Source organism: Scyliorhinus torazame, chromosome 4 (genome assembly GCF_047496885.1).
Source record: "Scyliorhinus torazame isolate Kashiwa2021f chromosome 4, sScyTor2.1, whole genome shotgun sequence".
NCBI lineage: Eukaryota > Metazoa > Chordata > Chondrichthyes > Carcharhiniformes > Scyliorhinidae > Scyliorhinus > Scyliorhinus torazame.
Window position 1 is genome coordinate 326,388,073 of NC_092710.1, and position 14,661 is coordinate 326,402,733.

The 14,661-nt window shown below is 45.0% G+C and overlaps 1 protein-coding gene across 4 annotated transcripts in view; it reads left to right on the top strand.

Annotated features, from left to right (window-relative positions):
* The first annotated feature begins 2,905 nt into the window (after window positions 1-2,905).
* Window positions 2,906-14,661, top strand: part of kcnk5a (potassium channel, subfamily K, member 5a) — a 38,655-nt gene continuing 26,899 nt past the window's right edge. The window contains exons 1-4 of one of the 4 annotated variants that reach the window (XM_072500183.1): window positions 3,578-3,698; window positions 6,958-6,994; window positions 11,337-11,377; window positions 11,767-11,884. In XM_072500183.1, the coding sequence (XP_072356284.1) occupies window positions 11,822-11,884 (63 nt within the window). In that variant the 5' untranslated portion in view covers window positions 3,578-3,698; window positions 6,958-6,994; window positions 11,337-11,377; window positions 11,767-11,821. Of the gene's footprint in view, window positions 3,699-6,957; window positions 6,995-11,336; window positions 11,378-11,766; window positions 11,885-14,661 lie in introns of all 4 variants that reach the window. The other 3 variants (XM_072500184.1, XM_072500185.1, XM_072500182.1) reach the window with 3 other exon arrangements.

The window sequence follows — 14,661 nt, forward strand, 5'->3', positions numbered from 1 at the left end:
CTTTTGCTCTCCCCCTAAATCTCTCTGTTCTACTTAAAACCTACCTCTCTGACCAAACTTTTCATCACATTCTCATGCTTTGGGTTGGTACATTTGTTTTTGGCTGATTCATCTCCTGAACAGCACCTTGGGACGTTTTACTACTTTGTGATTGATATAATAATAATAATCATTACTAGTGTCACAAGTAGGCTTACATAACACCGCAATGAAGTTACTGTGAAGTCAGAGGGAGAATTCAGAATGTCCAACTCACCGAACAAGCACGTCTTTCGAGACTTGTAGGAGGAAACCAGAGCACCCGGAGGAAACCCATGCAGACACGGGGAGAACGTGCTAACTCCGCAGCGATCCAAGCCGGGAATCGAACCTGGGACCCCGGCGCTGTGAAGCAACAGTACTAACCATTGTGCTGCCATGTATAAATGCAAGATGTTGTTGCTGAATACCTTCTGACCCCTTGCCCAAGTGGTCATAATTCCCAGGTGAGCATAAGCAGTTGACTGTTCACTGTTCAATCAGGGGAGGGTATCAGAGCTGAGTTCAATTCTGTCTCCATGTGAGAGCCTCATCCTTTTCGAGGGGAGGCATGGTCATTGGACGTGAATGGAAAAGGTTAGGTACTTTACCAGTGTTTTGAATGTGCAGTACAATGTTGAGTTAAGAGGTTATGGCTGTAGCTTGGCACAACCACCACTCCATCCATTTGGATCTGAGGACTTGACTTTCTCGCATCTATTGTTCCTGGAACTGAGTCGACCTTTATTAAAGGTAAGCTAATTAATGCCATTAGAAAGGGCCAGAACAGCCTCAATTTATTACTTTATCACATGTAAACAAATTGACTGTACTTTGTGGTCTACCGTGCTCTTATTATCTGCTCAGAAACAGTTAGAAAACGGGAACTTGGGCAGCACGGTGGTGCAGTGGTTAGCATTGCTGCCTCATGGTGCTGAGGTCCAGGATCAATCCCTGGGTCACTGTCCGTGTGGAGTTTGCACATTCTCCCCGTGTTTGCGTGGGCTTTGACCCCACAACCCAAAGATGTGCAGGGTAGGAGGTTTGGCCATGCTAAATTGCCCCTTAATTGGAAAAAATGAATTGGGTACACTAAATTAAAAAAAAATAGAAAACTGGAACTTAACCTCCATTGTCCATACTCCAGTTAACTACTGTATATTGTTTTGCAGGGTGAGCCCTCGCATGACGAGTTGCCTCATTGCACTGCCTGCCAGCACCAGGTTCCTCCCTCTGGGGCTAACCAGTTGCACCAGGATGGCCCATATATATATATTAAAACAGGAAATAGTAGCAACAGGAGGAAACCATTTGGCCCTTCGAGCCTGCTCCCCCATTCAATATGATCGTGGCTGATCCTCAATCTCAATGCCATATTCCTGCTTTCTCCGCATACCCCTTGATACCATTAAAATGTTTTTTTAAATCTATCTCTTTCTTGAATACACTCAGGGACTTGGCCTCCACAGCCTACATACATGTACAGAGGAACATCTTATCTCATTGTGGCACAAACTAATCTCACAGCCCAAGAAAGATCACTGTACTGTATTGTGCTTATTACTGGCCCAAGTTGTTTGCCACTTTCTATCTCAAGGGGACTCAAAGGGCAGCACGGTAGCACAGTGGTTAGCACAGTTGCTTCACAGCTCCAAGGTCCCAGGTTCCATTCCCGGCTTGGGTCACTGTGTGCGGAGTCTGCATGTCCTCCCCGTGCCTGCGTGGGTTTCCTCCCACAGTCCAAAGATATGCAGGTTAGGTGGATTGGCCATGATAAATTGCCCTTAGTGTCTAAAAAGGTTAGATGGTGTTTCTGGGTTACGGGGATAGGGTGGAGGCATGGGCTTAAGTAAGGTGCTCTTTCCAAGAGCCGGTGCAGACTCGATGGGCTGAATGGCCTCCTTCTGCACTGTAAATTCTATGCTCCATTTCTATGAACAAAATGAAATGAAAATTGCTTATTGTCACAAGTAGGCTTCAATGAAGTCGCCACATTCCGGTGCCTGTTCGGGGAGGCTGGTACGGGAATTGAACCATGCTGCTGGCCTGCCTTGGTCTGCTTTCAAAGCCAGCGATTTAGCCCTGTGCTAAACCAGCCCCTAATGATCCAATTGGATTGGAGTGCAAGCGAGCGAGGGTTAGTGGAGAGGCTTCCTTGATGGCAAACAAATCGAGCTGTTCCAAAGTGTGCCAGTGACCACTTTCCAAGCGTGACCATCCCCCTTTTGCGTGACCAGGGGGCTGTCCGTGGCCGGGGGGGAACACAAGTGTTGCTGAGTCCATTGCACATGTATCCCGCTCAGATTTACAATGGTCAATTGCCAGCGAGAGAAAAGACATGAGGAGTTGCTTGATTGAATTCATAATAATAATCTTTATTATTGTCAGATTAACACTGCAAGAAAGTTACTGTGAAAAAGTTCCTAGTCCTCACACTCCACTTTTTCACACCAAAACAAAGATTTGTGGGTGGGGGAATTGCATGAATGAAGCATTTTTAATCTTCAAACGTGTGTACATCAGAAATGTTCCCAAATCGTCCGGACGCTGGCTTGGGCTCTTTGGGGTAACGTTTGAACTTTCAAAGATCACTGGCAAACAAATTGCAAAAGGAGTTCTAAATTCGACTTGCAAACGGGGACGGACATTTCGGGAGTGAAATGAACGTTTCCCCACCCCCTCTAATTTTAAATGTTTTTAATTTAAATTTCCACCCCTGACCTCGTTCAGAAGCTCTGCCTTTTACCTACTTCGGATTTTATCTGTGAACTCGTGTAGATTGCATTTATACGTTTGTGAATTTTTTTTTAAACTTGTTGCGCCGGGCAGAGGGCGGGAAGTAACTCCACCTCCCGGACGATGTTAAATTCCTCAGAGCCACAGCTCCAGATATGAAGTGTTGCACTGGTGCTGTAGACTTTTAAACTGAGTCCGCACCGAGCCACCGACACGTGTCCTAAACACCAGCGAGGAGGGGGGGAAAAAAAACCCAAAATCCGGCTTCCCACAACAGACAACTTTGTCTCTATTTATTTATTATTATTTTATTTTTTTTAAAAAGCATTCAAAAAACTTTCCAGAAACTTTACTTTTTTTTCTGAGGGGAGGAAATAAACCCCCACCAATTTTATCCCCCCCCCCTCTTTACGGTGACTGTTTCTGAGTGTGTTTATTTTTTTGCATTAGGGCAGGGGGGATTTTTTTTTCCTCCCCCCCCCCCCCCCAAAAAAAAAATAAGAGTTTAATTTTTGGGAGGAGGTGAAGGGTGAAGAAAACTTGAGGAAAGTTTTTTTGTGCCGCTGGGGAAGACAGCGCGCAAGCGCCGGGCAAAGAGCGCCACAAATTCAAACGCGAATCTCGCCAACAAAAGTGCTGTTTTATCTATTTATTTATATGCATATAGGAAGGGAAGACGGGGATTTGCTCCTTTGCTTTTCTCCTCTCGCGGGGGTTTGCCGGCCGTCCTTTTTTTCTCTCCAAATTAAGTGAAAAGTATGGTCGACAGGGGCCCCTTGCTGACTTCAGCCATCATCTTCTACTTGTCAATCGGGGCTGCCATCTTCCAAGTGCTGGAAGAACCGAATTGGACCGATGCGGCGAAACGTTACAAGCTGAAGAAGTCTGAGATCCTCAGGGAACACCCCTGTCTCACCCAAGCGGCTCTGGAAAGGATTCTGGAGGTAAGGACTACACCCTGGCTTCATTCCTTTCCCACCACTCGCACTCACTCACTCGCTCGATGCAAATGCCATTGCTTTTACTAATCCTGCTTAGAAATTAGTGTTTCTTTTTTGTGCAACTTCTGTCCTCCCTCCCTTCACCCCAACACCGGTCTCTCTCTCACTCCAATTTCACCCCCCCCCCCCCCCCCAATCTCTCCGTTCTTCCACAGGAGTTCAAGTCCCCCAAAAGGTAAGTCAAAAGTTCCCCCAAATTAACCTTCATGATTTTAAAAGTTCCCGCAATCAATATGTTGTTTTAAAGTCTTTCCTCCCTCCTCAAATCGCCTTTATGATTTGAAAGTCCCCCCTCTCAAATCCTCTTTACGATGTTGATGACATTTGTTCAAATTTGATATAATCTGAATGCTACGAGCAGACTCCCTTCTCCACAGACGCTGTCAGACCTGCTGAGTTTGCCCAGCATTTTCTGCTTTTGTTTAATGATTTTAAAGTTCCCCCGAGTTATCTTTGATTTTAAAATCACCCTCCCGGGTTATTATTAATGTATGACTTTAAAATATCCCCAAATAAAATGTGACTTTTTTTAAAACTCCCTAAATTACCGAGCGAGTCACTTTCGGGAGCGTTTATGGTCAAAGAGTTTTGAGTTAAGTCGTAATGGAAATGAAAATATATATTTTTATTTTGACGTGGCCATCCAATTTTTGCTTTAATGTCGAAATCTCGCGTCCCAAGTTATGCGTTGGAAGGGGTGATATGTTTTATTTGGAGCATTCCCAAACTTCGGAATAACAGAAGCTGTGTATATTTTTATATATTTTTTTCTTCTAAACGCCCCGGCAATGGGTTTACTTATAAAACACAAAAATATCTGGTCAAAGCTGTCTCTGAGGGGAGAGGGTGGTCAACACTTGACTGACCTTCTGCGGGGGTGGGCGGGATAAAATCCTTGTCTGGCTTCCCATTTATTAGTGTCACAAGCGGCCTTATGCTCGCAATGAAGTGAATATTTTAAGTAGAGGACCTTGTGGTGGTCCCGGCTCTTCCCGTGTCCCTCAGCTGGACAGGCACCACTTAAAACGATTTTTCACTGGAGATGCAAAAAGGGAAAACGCGCCAGAAGACCCCCACGCTGGGACTTCAATGTTGGAGGGAGTTTAATCCAGAGGGACTGCCGCCTGCGTGGATCTCAGTCCATTTCCTCACAAAGCCCTCTCTCGGTCCACTGACTTGGTAACGTAGTTCCCCAACTCGGAGAAAGTTTCTGCAGCTTTGCACTGAGGCTGAAGAATCAATATTTACCCTCTTCTACCCAGAGGAAGCAGTTTGTTTAAACTGTTCGGTTTGAATTGACTTAGGCAAGAGACACCCCCCTCCCCTCCCCCTTAAATAAAACACCTCCGGCTCATGAGAAACGTTTTCTGGGGGATTTATGATCAAATGTTTAAAAAATACCGCGCCGCCTGATACCGAGCCAAAATAAACATTGGGCCTGAGCAGGAATTAGTGAGCGCTGTTTATTCACCGATAAGATCCACTCTCTACACCGCGGGGCAGAATACACTTGTGTACATATAGAATAAATAACTCGGTAACTGTTACGCGGAAGCATGAAGGATTATGAAGAGAGGAGGATGGGGGTGAAAATACAACAGCCACGTGTGCGGGGAGGGAGTGGATGGCTGGGTGCTCAAGATGGACAACCTCCGGATTGCACTTTATTTTTTTTGCCCCCCCCCCTTCCCTTCCCTTCAAACTCCTCCCGCGGATACACTGAACTATTGCCGGACCAAGAAATCCTTTTCTATAATTGTGTCGAATACATTGGGGAGGAGCTGACTAACCCAATGCTACCACAACTCTCTCTCTCTCTCAACCCCCCCCCCCCTTCCCTAAAACAATGCAAATCACTTGGCTGAAAGGACCAGGTTAAAGTCCAACAGGTTTGTTTTGAATCACTAGCTTTCGGAGCAACTGCTCCTTCCTCAGCAGGGCTCCGAAAGCTAGTGATTCCAAACAAACCTGTTGGACTTTAACCTGGTGTTGTAAGTCTTCTCACTGTGTTCACCCCAATCCAATGCCGGCATCTCCACATCATGAAAGAAAAGTGGGGCAACAGTATAATTTCTCCTCTTTGGATGTTTCTGACTCAAGTTCTGATCCCTCCCTGACTTTATATAAGTTATAATGACGCTGTGAGCATAAGTGTGTTTTTTTTTGAAGATGCGACTTGAGCAGTTGGGACTCCCATCAATTTTGTCTTTGCTTCTATCCTTCCTCTTCCTCCCCACCCCCTCCCCATGCCTCTACCGTTTGACTTGCAACTCTCCCCACCTACTGGGGAAGCAGTTGGGTGTTTTCACAGTGAAGTGCACATGTTCTGTGTTTTTTCAGAGACGCCACTGGTAGCTCTCGGCAGAAGTGAAACTTGGTGAGTGAGAAAGAGATTGCGATTCTTGATGGGCTGAGGCGGGTTTTTTTTCAGATGTGAGAGAGAGAGAGAGAGAGAGCAGAGCTCCATATGCGGGGACTGTTTTTTGTCACCTGCCTTGGCGCTGACACATTGGACAAAGCTGTTCAGAGTTGAGAAGGTCTGAGGGGACATTGCTTCCGCTCAAAAGGCCTTGCTTCCGGGAAAAGAGAACCCATTTTGACACCTGTTATAATAATAATCTTTATTAGTGAAACAAGTAGGCTTATGTTAACACTGCAATGAAGTTACTGTGAAAATGCCCTAGTCACCATATTCCGGTGCCTGTTCGGATGGCTGCAAGGACCAGGTTAAAGTCCAACAGGTTTGTTTTGAATCACTAGCTTTCAGAGCAACTGCTCCTTCCTCAGCAGTGCTCCAAAAGCTAGTGATTCCAAACAAACCTGTTGGACTTTAACCTGGTGTTGTAAGTCTTCTTACTGTGTTCACCCCAATCCAATGCTGGCATCTGCACATCATGAAAGAAAAGTGGGGCAACAGTATAATTTCTCCTCTTTGGATGTTTCTGACTCAAAGTTCTGATCCCTTCCTGACTTTATATAAGTTATAATGACGCTGTGAGCATAAATGTGTTTTTTTTTTTGAAGATGCGACTTGAGCAGTTGGGACTCCCATCAATTTTGTCTTTGCTTCTATCCTTCCTCTTCCTCCCCACCCCCTCCCCATGCCTGTACCTGAACCCGTTTGACTTGCAACTCTCCCCACCTACTGGGGAAGCAGTTGGGTGTTTTCACAGTGAAGTGCACATGTTCTGTGTTTTTTCAGAGACGCCACTGGTAGCTCTCGGCAGAAGTGAAACTTGGTGAGTGAGAAAGAGATTGCGATTCTTGGTGGGCTGAGGCGGTTTTTTTTTCAGATGTGAGAGAGAGAGAGCAGAGCTCAATATGCGGGGACTGTTTTTTGTCACCTGCCTTGGCGCTGACACATTGGACAAAGCTGTTCGGAGTTGAGAAGGTCTGAGGGGACATTGCTTCCGGGAAAAGAGAACCCATTCTGACATCTGTTATAATAATAATCTTTATTAGTGACACAATTAGGCTTACATTAACACTGCAATGAAGTTACTGTGAAAATGCCCTAGTCACCATATTCCGGCGCCTGTTCGGGTACACCGAGGGGGAATTCAGAATGTCCAATCCGCCTAACAGCATGTCTTTTGGGACTTGTGGGAGGAAACCGGAGCACCCGGTGGAAGCCCACGGGGAGAATACACAGACTCCGCACAGACAGTGTGACCCGAGTCCCCGGTGCTGTGAAGCAGCAATGCTAACCACTGTGCTACCATGCCACCCCAATGATCCCAGTTGATGATATTACTGGACGAGAAGATCCCAATGGAAACCTAGCTCAAAATACAGTGGGCAAGATTCTCCGCCCTGTCTGCAGCTGGATCCTACGTCCTGCCAGCTGACTAATGGAGTTTCCCATTGTGGGCACCCCTACGCCGTCAGGAAACCTACGGGCGTGAGTGCACTCCTGGCAAAGTGGAGGATCCTGCCGACGGAGAATCCAGCCCGGTAACATTTACTGTTTTTTATAAAACATGGAGGAACAGAGTCACAGGACTGATTATTAGTTTTAACAAAAAAACATTTATTAAGCATGAAAAAATTGGATTATGATACAATATTCTCTTACTTTCCACCCCCCCCACGCACCTTAACAATTACACGGATTTTAACATTAATACACACAGTCTCTTTTAAGCGCACAAGATGACTGTGGGCAAATGTAGTCTGCACTCTGAACCTCAAGTGGATGTTTGTGGATGTCTGCTCAGAATCCCCCCTGATGATTGTCACGTGTGTTTTTCCAAACTCCACTCCCCAAAACACGCTTTAAAGTCTTCTCTCATAATTAGTTTCCCTTTCCGAAATCCAGACCAAGTTTTCCAAATTTTAAACAAAGCTTCCATCAACTTTAAACGGAGAATCCAGTCGAGGATTTTACACCAACCCCTTGAGGATTTCTTTGTCTTGACTGCAGTGCTAACTGCTCACAATTGCTTTAACTTTATTCCCAGGTGGTATCAAACTGGCAGAAGATGTTTCTTTTATCTTTGAAGGCTGCTGTCCCACTTTAAATCTGATTAGTGCTTCTCTTTAACTCCGAACATGTGGAGTTTGCACATTCTCTCCGTGTCTGCATGGGTCTCACCCCCACGACCCAAAGATGTGCAGGGGTGGATTGGGCACGCTAAATTGCCCCTTAATTGGAAAAAAAATTAATTGGGTACTTTAAATTTATTTTAAAAACTCAGAACACTTTGCTTACTCTTCCTTGAATTCTTCTGCTTACTCTTGAATTCTTCTAAACAATACATTGGTCTCTGTCCACTTAACTCCAGTCATCTTAAACATTCCCTGGTTGTCTGGACTGTAACTAGCACTTTAAGAAGCTCACCTCTTTTCAGCTCCGGCCTTGCCTAGTGTTTCTTCGAGCAGAGTTGAAAGATGTTCACTTCCTGAGGTCCTGTCTCCAACTACAATCAAATTAGCAAAACTAAAACTTAAAAGATTCTCTCTACCTTACAGGGCTCCAGTTTCTAAGCACATACTTATACCTTTTATTTATTTTTTACGCTGTAGCAATCTCTCCGCACAATAGAAACACAGTTGGAGCTTAACCAACCCCCACACATACACATTCCCGTACTGACCTCCCCGAACAGGTGCCGGAATGTGGCAACTAGGGGCTTTTTACAGTAACTTCATTGAAGCCTACTTGTGATATTATTAAACACGTATGTCCAGCATGAATCTAACTATAGGTTTTACCCTTCCAGGCACAGAAACATTAAATTAAACCCACTTAAAACTATACCTTATTTCTACTGTTTATCAATACAAATATAAATCCCTTAAATCTACTTTTGTTTTCCTAAACTCTCAATGTACAAATATTAGATAGTGAAAGCATTCAGCAGAAACATATTTACTCAGAGAGTTTGTGAAATTCGCTAAGGAATAGATAGCGGCATTTTGCTAGATAAATTCCTGAGGGAGAAATGAATAGAATGTTCTGCAGAAGAGTGGAAAGAGCATTAAAAACCTCAAGGATCAGTTGGGTCGAACGTCCTAAGTTTGTGCTGTATATTATATGTAGCTGGATGCAATGTCTCCACACTAAGACAGAGTGAGGAGAGAGACAAAAATACCAAAGTCTTTAAAACTGGCCGCAACTTACTTGGAAAAGCTATACTGTCGAACCATAAGACCAGAAGATGTAGGAGCAGTAGTAGGCCACGTGGCCAATCGGGTCTGCTCCGCCATTCAATGAGATCATGACTGATTTGAATTGATAACCCTCAACTCCACTTTCCCGCTTTATACACAGAGCCATACAGGTGGAAAGTCAAAGCCGAGGCTGAATTAATTCAGAACAGCGTTTTTTCTGCGGATTCTTTTCTTCTTCCACTGTCTGTTTTTGTTCTTTGGTTCAATAGTTTTTGAATTGTAGAGCCATTTCTTTTAAGAGGTGGCATGCTTGTGATCAGTTATTGCATACACCTCCGTTTGCAACTGGCCAGTATTCAGGAGATGACAATGGCCCTTTAAGAGAAGCTATCTACATTCTGGTATCCTTGAACCTGCCTTCCGTGTAAGGCTGTAAATGTCTTTTAAGTCTTTGCCAAAGATCAATACTGTAGATAGTTTTCCCTTTAACATACCACTTATCTTGGGGGCAAGGAGATAAATTAACCTTTTATTTGGGTACTTGAAAAGTCAGTTTTGTTTCAGCTTATTGAAGGCTCGCCAGGAAGTAAGTTTTCAAGATGTTCAAACCTCTGACCTGAGCACAACTTTCCGTGTTATTATCCTTATAGATAGAGGACATTAGATTTTTTTTTTCTTTATTCTTTCATGGGATCTGGGCAACTCTGGCAAGGCTAGAATTTGTTGCCATCCCTAATTGCCCTTGAACCGATTGGCTTCTTCGGGCAATTAAGAGCCAACCAAGTTGCTGTGGGTCTGGAGTCCTATGTAGGCCAGATCCGGCAAGGACAGTGGATTCCCTTCCTGAAAGGGGATGAGTGAACCAAATAGGTTTTCACGACAGTTGAAGATTGTTTCATGGTTGCCATCACTGACACTCGCTTTATATTTTAGATTGTTATCAACTGAATTCAAATTCCATCCGCTGCCGTAGTAGGATTTGAACCCAGATTACTTATCCAGTCACTAGTGCTAGTCCAGTGGTGCGAGTTGAGCCATCCTGATCCTCCAAGTATGAGTTACAAAACACTTGAGGTTTTTAGCAGCCATGACTTAATTGGGTAGCGAGCTTGTGTCTTAGTCAGAAGGGAAGTCCCACTCCAGAGACTTGAGCACCTGGTCAAGACTGACACATCAGTGCAGTACAGGACTGCTGCACTGTCGGGGTTGTTGTCATTTGGGTGACACATTAAACCGAGGCTTTCTCTGCCCTCCCAGGGGAAGTAAATGATCCTATGGCTCTGCTTTGAAGAAGAGCAGTGTCCTGGCTAATATTCATCCCTCAACAAACAACGTTGGTGATATACCTCATTGTTGCTGGGAGCTCCCTGTGTGCAAATTGGCTGCCTTATTTCTGAGGTTACAACAGTGTCTACACTTCTTCAAAACCACCTTGTTGGGCATGCAGCCCATGGCGACTTCCCGAGGTCATAAAAATTGCTTTGTTAATGCAAATCCTGCAGAGGTTGTTGGAGCAAATTTATTGTAAATGTCTGGTGTAATTTGTTGGTCTGTGTTGCGTTAGCTGATCACATCCAGGATGTTGACAATCATAGAACTAGCTTCAGTGCCACTGAGCCCGGGGCCAAATCCAGCAGGATTCTTGTTCCTGCTATAAAATGCACACAAGGACATTGGGCTAGGTCTTTTCAGGTTCGCTTGTGAGGCACACGCAGTTAAATAGTGTGTCAGTGTTCAAGCGCAAAGAATGGCCACGTGTCCGAGGATTAAGCTATTTTTCTATGGGACATGCAGTGCAGAATGAATCCGCGCCCCCAGGAAAAGTGGGGATGGTGTCGGGTTGGTGGTTTGGAGAGAAACGGAGGTGGGAGGTGATTTCAGAAGGGGGAGAGTGGTGGTGGGGATGTTACGCACTTGTGCAGTTAATTTTGAAAAACAAAATTCAAACATGTGTCTTTTCTCTTATAGCTCCACAAGTTTCCCCCAGTTGCCGGGTAATCTTTGTATAGGTGAGTGACGCTGAAACCCTACCCTCACTCTCAGAGGGAGGAGTGGGAGAGCGTCGATCACTCTTGCCAGTGGCAACCAAGTTGGTTTTCATTCTCTCTCGTGATCTCACGCTCTCTCTCCCTCCCTCTACTGATGAAACCGCTTTTAAAGGCAGCTATCTCTTTGCTTGGGTGAAACCCCAGGAAGTGTTGGTGACCAAGTGATATGGGGGGGTCGGGGTGGGGGAACAGAGTTCCGATTGCAGCCACCTTGGCTAACGCAAGGTGTTTTGTTTTATGCATGGGTGTGATGGTGCCTGTTTCTGCATGGACTGTTGTCTTGTGAGTTTTTGTTGGGCATTTCTCGCTGGATTTGTTTTGTGCACTCTAAAATGTATTTTCTCGTGCAGCTATGGTCGGCGACATAATTGCATCGCGGCTGAACTGGTTAACGTCGCGCCGTACATGAGCGCTGTGGAAAGGTCCGCCAAGCAGTTCGCAGTGGTGGTGACCCCCCCTCCCCCTTCAGTAAGCTGAGATGACTGAACTCTATTTTTCTCTCTTTTGACTTGACTGTTGGGGGGGTTTAATTCCCTCTGTTGCAACAAACTGGTTCAACGGCTGTGGTTAAAGGGGGATAGCAGTTTGGGCAGGATTTTAAAGCACTCGTTAACCAGCACGCATTCCGCACAGAGGAAAGAAAACCCCTTCGTTCTGATTCTGAACCAGTTTGCGTTCCGTTGTGGCTACGGTGATGGCCCTTCACCCACATGGTAATGCCAGTGGTAATAATTATTTAATAGACTGATTGTTGCATTCCAACCTGTGCTTCACACGTTGCTCTTTGGCGTTCACGTGGAAACCGTGTTGCTGTTTGATTCATTTTGTAGCTTCTATCAGCTGATTGTGAACTGAAAGGCTTGCATGGAACGTCCCAAGGCCTCCTTCCAAAGTACATGAACACTTGGTACTATTTTTAAATTCAGAGAGGCTATGACAAGGAACTCTTTCCTGCTACCTACCTGTAACTGTTGACCTCTTGCTGGAGTACAGTTCTGGGTGCTGGTAGCTCTCTTGTACCATGATGGTTGTGCAAGCTTTGTCAGAGAATGTTGACTGCAGAAGCTGCCACAGCCAAACTTGGTCCTGTCCTAAACTTGCACATCCTATAGGAGTCGCCAAAGGTGATCCAAGCGCCAGATCTTTGGGCGTTTTATTATACTGCGGATAATTATTTATTTTGCTCTTGTGGTAATTCCCCCCCCCCCTCCTCCACCAATCAACCTCATCCTTTTTTGTTCAAAGATACCCTCTCCTCAGTTAAACGCTGCTCAAATAACCCTTCTTCCTTCGAGGCCGATTAGATGCTGACCTTTCACTTCTGGTGCTAGGGTTTGAACCCAATCCATATTGATGGAGGAGCAATTCTCCTTTTGTTTGCTCTCTGAATTGGAAAATTCAGAGGGGCGGGGTAGACGATATCAAGATGCCGCACCCTAAGTTGCGGTTGAGGCATGTTGTTGAGCTAGAGTAGAGGAAGCATTTACTCTTTTTATTTAATGTAATTTTACTCGATCTGGGAACGTGAGGAATGGTGGCTTGATGTTCTACTTTTGACAAGGGCGCAAGATGGGTGGTAGCGAGTTGGCCACCCATTACACAGCCAACCCATCTCTTCCTATAATTCAGTTCAGTAGAATGAAAGCTCAGGCCAAAGATGAAATGAGGCCAAACTGAAAAGTTGCTCTCTTTCCCAGAGACGCATCCCCTCACTTCAAGGAAAGAAAAATTACCCAGGAAAGGCTTGGCCTTTTTTTTTTTTCCTGCACCTTTCCCTCTCCCACCGGGCTACAGAAGAGCACTTTCTGCCACAGAAGAACATTTTCTGCTTGATGTAGCCTGTTAAACCAGTAGCACCCCAGACCTGGGGGCCACTGGCCACTGTTCTTAATCCCTAACTTTATTCTTTTCTCTTTTGTACGTTAAGTGGCATAACAGGGTGCAGCCGGAGGCAACTGCAACGAGCGCTGATGTCTCTCGATTTTGACCCTGGTGATGCTGGGAGCACAAGAAGGACGTGGGAGAAATTGTACTGGAGTACCATCGGGCAAGTGACAGATTTTCCCCAAGATTTAGTTAGCAGTGCAAAGCTAGGCTTGAAATGTGTCATGCCACATGGCCAAGGAAGAGGGCATTTGCAAACACTCACTGATCCTTAAACCCTCATCACCCTCGTAGGCTAAATTGCCTCCGTGTCTCCATCTTATGTTTTCTTTTCCCTCTGTTAACTAATTTGAATTGACAAGATGGGATCAAGGCCATCTCTTGCTCTCCCATAACTACATAGTGTGTGTATGTGAAAAAGAAATTAAGATGCATTTGTCATACTTGAGGCATCTCCCATGCGAGTTACCATCTTATATATAAAAGGCATTGTTTCCAAACAAAAAGACAAAACCAGAGGTTCCCTGACTGGATTCTACTGATTGATAAGTCTGATATTTACAAGTAACTGCCAAACTGTTCAGCCTAATCAGTTGCTCTCCAATTGGAGCTCAGTCTCTATATTCAGAGCAATTAAGCATGGTGGCCTTGAAAGCACACACCAAAATTCATAGGGTTCTGCACTCAGTTGTTTCAAATTTACAAATGTCCTCCTAAATCTGTCCCTTGACTTAGCCCGTAATCAATGCCACGGAAGATCTACTTTTTAATCAATTTTAGATGTATTAATAATGCAGAATTGAATTTGAAGGCAGCACCAGACTTCAGCATAGGGCAAACTAAAGGTAGTGCTGCTCTTGTTGCCCCAATGTTCAAGACCTATCTCCAAAACAGCAGCAACCCTGACCTTAATAAGGACACTACCTTGGCAGATGTCGGCAGCCATCATTTGCCATTTTGGAAATTTCACGAAATGTCGAGGTTGAAAAAGATCTTGGTGGAGAATTTGGTGACTGTAAACACTTCCCAGTGTAAACATGTACTAAATTGCACTTACAAGGTCCTGCATGGAATTTACGAAGCAGGGTTCTGTGCCTTTTTGAAGTCCGCCCCCCCCCCCCCAAGCAAGATTGGTGAGGCACTTTTTGTGCTCCTGTTCGACAATGGCTAACCATTAGGCCTTAAAAGGACCACTGAGGCCATCAAGCAAAGACTGTGTTTAATCTTAACTTTACATTGATGTGGACTCCGAGGGAGCAGGAATTTCCTTCGGCTTCATGGAAAAACCGTGGAATAATACCAACCATTCTTTGGTCCCCTTCCCAACTGGACTTTTCTGTGGCTGGCTCCGCAATCAAACT